This window comes from Eriocheir sinensis, chromosome 27 (assembly GCF_024679095.1).
Source record: "Eriocheir sinensis breed Jianghai 21 chromosome 27, ASM2467909v1, whole genome shotgun sequence".
Lineage (NCBI taxonomy): Eukaryota > Metazoa > Arthropoda > Malacostraca > Decapoda > Varunidae > Eriocheir > Eriocheir sinensis.
The window spans coordinates 14,060,626-14,065,352 of NC_066535.1; the positions used below are offsets into that span (position 1 = coordinate 14,060,626).

The following is a 4,727-nucleotide window of genomic DNA, read 5'->3' on the forward strand; positions in this document are numbered from 1 at the left end:
TAGCAGTACCTGAGAATGGCAGGTGTGCATGGTCTCACGATAATCAAGACTGTTGCGCCACATGTTTGATAAGAAAGGTTTATCATGGTTGCTGGCTCTGTCTTTGCGAGCTTGGAAGTGTGTGTGTGTGTGTGTGTGTGCGTGTGTGTGTGTGTGTGTGGGGTGGGGGGTGATGAAAGACTCCACACTTCCCCTTCAGTTCTTAGTAAAATAGTCATATATACGTGTTCGGATAGCGTATTATTAAAGTTAAATCTTGCTTGTAGTCTTTGGAAAGTTTTCTCCCAGTCCTATGTTCTTCAAAGTCTTGTTTCGTACAATGCTTGATGTTTTCCACATGCTGAGAAAGAAAAGGTGTTCACGGACTCACTCTTCAGGGGGTTGTGCTCCTGTTTCCGGAGGTCGTCAGATCGCATTTTGCTAAGATGCCAATCTTTTCAGCTCATGAGTACCCAGCATTCTGATGGAGAGGAAGACTGTTTGCCACCGTTTTGCTTTCTTGCCTCTCATAATTGTTAGCCCTTGCTCAGTATTTTTCAGCTTCCCTCGCCAGGGTAAGCAGGACCCAACAAAGCACTGCGTCAGGGCAGAGGGGAATGGAGCTGTCGGATGCGTCGCTCGATGATAAAAGGCGGCTCTAGTCATCCCCGGTTTGGGCTGCTCTAGAAAGGAACGACTGGCCAATAAAGAGGAACTTACATACTGATTTGATGTCAGTCTCTTTTCCTAGAGTGCTCGACATTTGCCAGTTTCGTTTCGCGGTTTCATCTTCGACACAGTTTACCCTCCGGCTGGGGAGTGTTTCTAATTTCCTTTCTTTGGTGCCTGGTGAAGACTGAAGTTTGCAGGTTAAACTATTAGCGTTATTTCGTTTTCTTGTTTATTGATAAACAAACTCTTCATCTTGCTCTTATTTCGACTATATTTATATACTACTTTTAATTAGATTAGAATTGAACTCTTGAACTGCTTCAAGAGGAGGGTAGCAGGACACCTCTCCTCCCGAAATTGACCTATCTTTCGGCCACTCCTCTAACTCTTTTTAGGAGCAGTAAGTAGCGGGCTTTTTTTTTTTTATACATTTGTTACCTTTTTTTATGCCCTTGGACTGACTCCTCTGCTGTAAAAAAAAAAAACAACAACTTATCGTCACTGGAGTTGTCTGTGGACAGCTTTGTCCTCAGTGAGTTCTGGTCTTCAGCCACTCGTGGGACAGCCGCATTAGTGTGTCGCGTGTAGCACTTCTCGAAGGGTTAGGGACTAATTCGTGCTTTTTGTGGAACTTTAATCTGCTCAACCAGCCTGATACTTGACCTAAATTTTGTCTACTACGATTTTTCCATTGTCACTTTTTCAGTGCCTGCAGTTCATTCTGATAATTCCTTTTCGATAGGCTCCTCAACCATAGTTTCCTTCTTGGTACTCATAGCCTGGCAGATGGTGGCGAAGCTCTCGTCGCAGGAGGCGTCGCTCATGTACAGGCCTCGGTCCTTGTCCAGGAGGCCACAGTCCTGATTGGCGGCGTCGCTGGGCCTCGGCTCCTGCAGAAGAGAGGGACATATGTCTAGGAGTGAGGGAGGGAGTAGAGGGAGGTGATAGGGATGGTTATTGCAATTGACAAATACTAAGATAAGTAATTAATGTGCTAACGAACACTGCAGGGCAAAGTTTCCCATGGTAATGTGGCACAAGTTGAGGAGCGTTAAGGTAAAAGAATTTGGAAAGGATATCTTGAGCTTATAGACTTATAGATCTTTAGGGAATCTGTCTATCTGAGGTTATGAACTGCTGATACTCAGGGAAGAATAGCAAATGAGGAGAGCGATGTATTCTTGGCGAACTCGCTCCTGAGACAGCACACAAGGTTTTGGTGTAATTGGTAATTATTTGAAGGTTCTCAAATATAGAAGCACAGGATGAACTCTCTTGCATGATAATTGGGGTAACAGCACCTTCCTGATAAGGTGCGTGTCGCCACATTTTAATAAGGATTATCGGTAAGGGATATGAAGCCGTGATCATAATACATAGTTTGTGAATGGATACAGTCAACAATGATCCTCAGTGTTCAAGGCGGAGTGGAAGAAAACTGTTTTTGGGCAAGAGGGGGGGGGGGGGTGTACAGTCTCCACCAACCCAAGTAGAGCACGGACAACAGCAGCGGAATGAGCGGTGACCACTCAGGTGCCACGTACCAGCTGGTAGTCCCCTGTGCAGCCGTAGAGGGCCCAGAGGGGCGCCCTGGAGGGGACGGGGGAGGAGTCGACCCAGAGCCACGTCCCCTCCGCGGCCCGGTCCGTCGCGCCCACCCAGTAGTTGTGAGAGTCCAGGCCTGAAGGAAAACACATCATTACGCGTACAGGCGCGGCCATTGGCTAGTGTGTGTGTGTGTGTGTGTGTGTGTGTTTACAAACGTGCACACGCATGGCCATAGACTAGCGCGCGCGCGTGTGTGTGTGTGTGTGTGTGTGTGTGTAATTCACCACGGCCTGATCACGAGTTGCACTCGCTTTCGCTAGCAGGTACCTTCCCGACACGAGCAAGTGCATGCTCATTATAGTCGATCTCTGGGTACTGCCAGGACCTCACACACCACACACCCCATCCCCCTTGCTCAAGGGGGGACAGTAACCACTCCTAGTCAACGGAAAGAATCCGGCCTGAGCGGGGCTGGAACCTTGCAGCGCGGCGCTCTAGCCGATTGAGCTACCGGAGCGGTGTGTGTGTGTGTGTGTGTGTGTGTGTGTGTGTGTGTGTGTGTGTGTGTGTGTGTTCTTGATATACTGCATGAGTTTGTCGCCTTCCCCTAACTTACTCACCTTTGTCCCTGATGTAGTGCAGGAGTTATTGCCTTCCCCTAAATTACTCACTTGCCTGATTCTCTCTCACCTTTTTCGTGATGAAGTGGAGTGGTTGCCTTCGTCTAGCTGAGTCTCACCTCTGTCCCTGATGTACTGTAGGAGCTCGGCGTAGAAGTTGTAGTCGTTCAGCACCACCAGGTCACTGCTGAACTTTTCGCATAGGTAGCGCGCTTCGTCCCAGTTGGTGGCTGTGAAGGGGTCAACCAGTACGCAGCGGTCGTAAATGTAGTCGAAGCTGTCCCTACACTCTTGCTGTGGGGGAGGCATGGTGCTGGAGTAACGGGCGGTTGTTGAATTATAACAATCTTCCTCGTCGGTACCGAAGGGGCAGTCTGAGTAACCGTCACACACCCAGTTGTGAGGGATGCACTCTCCATAGTAGTCGCACTGGTAATAGTCACCAGGGCACATTGGTTCGGCAGTCATCCCTGCAGGGTGTACAGGATTGTGGCATTTTGTGGATCATAACTTCTCAGTGTGTGTGTGTGTGTGTGTGTGTGTGTGTGTGTGTGTGTGTTTGCTTTCTAAACTGCCCTCTTTCGGATTTTATCCTTCTCTCTGTTCCTTTATCTCCAGTTTCCTTTCCGGCCGTTCTATCTCTGCTGTGGTAGACGGTCACTGTTCTTCCCCTAAGCCTATCAACAGTGGTGGTCCACAGGCCTCTGTTCTATCACCCACTCTCTTCCTGTTATTCATCAATGATCTTTCTATAACAAACTGTCCTATCCACCCATACGATGACGACTCCACTTTGCATTATTCAACCTCTTTCAACAGAAGATCCTCTCAACAGGAATTACAATACTCCAGACTGGAGGCTGCAGAACGCCTAACCCCAGACCTTGCCATCTTTTCCGATTGGGGTGAAAGGAACTTTGTGTCCTTTAATGCCTCAAAAACCCAATTTCTCCACCTATCAACTCGACACAATTTTCCAAACACCTATCCCCTATTCTTCGACAACACCCAGCTGTCACCTTCTTCAATACTAAATATCCTCGGTCTATCCTTAGCTCAAAATCTCAACTAGAAACTTCATATCTCCTCTCTTACTAAATCAGCTTCCTCGAGGTTGGGCGTTCTGTATCGTCTCTGCCAGTTCTTCTCCCCCACACAGATGCTTTGCATCTCACGTGTTGGGGGGCTTCACTCACACAGCTCTTCTGGACAGAATGGGGTCTAGACTCTTCGTCTCATCAGCTCTCCTCTTACTGACAGCCTTCTACCTCTTAAATTCCGCCGCCATGTTGCATCTCTTTCTATCTTCTATCGATATTTTCAAGCTGACTGCTCTTCTGAACTTCCTTACTGCATGCCTCCCCCCCTCCCGCGGCCCCGCTGCACACGACTGCCTACTCAAGCTCATCCCTATACTGTCCAAACCCTTTATGCAAGAGTCAACCAGCATCTCCATTCTTTCATCCCCTTCAGTGGTAAACTATGGAAGAGTCTCCCTTCGTCTGTATTTCCTCCTGCCTATGACTTGACCTCTTTCAAGAAGAGAGAGAGAGAGAGAGAGAGAGAGAGAGAGAGAGAGAATTACCTGTGGAGTCACAGTCTTCCTCGTCGTCGCCGTAAGGGCAGTCTTGGTAGTCGTCACACACCCATTGCTCTGGGATGCACGATCCTTGCCAGCACTCATACTCGTCATCGGCGCACGTGGGCTCCGCGGACGATTCTGATCCACAGTAAGGCAAGATGCTTGTTAGTGGGGGGACGCCTCTGATGCAGTGAGGATGACAATCTCTCGTGTACTTGATCTTATTTTTTTTTGTGTGTGTCTATCTGTCTCTGTGTCTATCTGTCTGTCTGTCTGTCTGTGTGTTTATCTGTTTGTCTGTGTATCTGTCTGTCCGTGTCTATCTG

The 4,727-nt window shown here is 48.3% G+C and overlaps 1 protein-coding gene across 2 annotated transcripts in view; it reads right to left on the minus strand.

Annotated features, from left to right (window-relative positions):
* Positions 1-1,268: 1,268 nt before the first annotated feature.
* Positions 1,269-4,727, minus strand: part of LOC127004160 (sortilin-related receptor-like) — a 5,328-nt gene continuing 1,869 nt past the window's right edge. For both annotated transcript variants that reach the window (XM_050871627.1, XM_050871626.1), the window contains 4 exons: positions 4,405-4,539; positions 2,939-3,289; positions 2,196-2,332; positions 1,269-1,541 (listed from right to left, as the gene is read on the minus strand). In XM_050871627.1, coding sequence (XP_050727584.1) covers positions 1,368-1,541; positions 2,196-2,332; positions 2,939-3,289; positions 4,405-4,539 — 797 coding nt within the window. In that variant the 3' untranslated portion in view covers positions 1,269-1,367. The remainder of the gene's footprint in view (positions 1,542-2,195; positions 2,333-2,938; positions 3,290-4,404; positions 4,540-4,727) is intronic.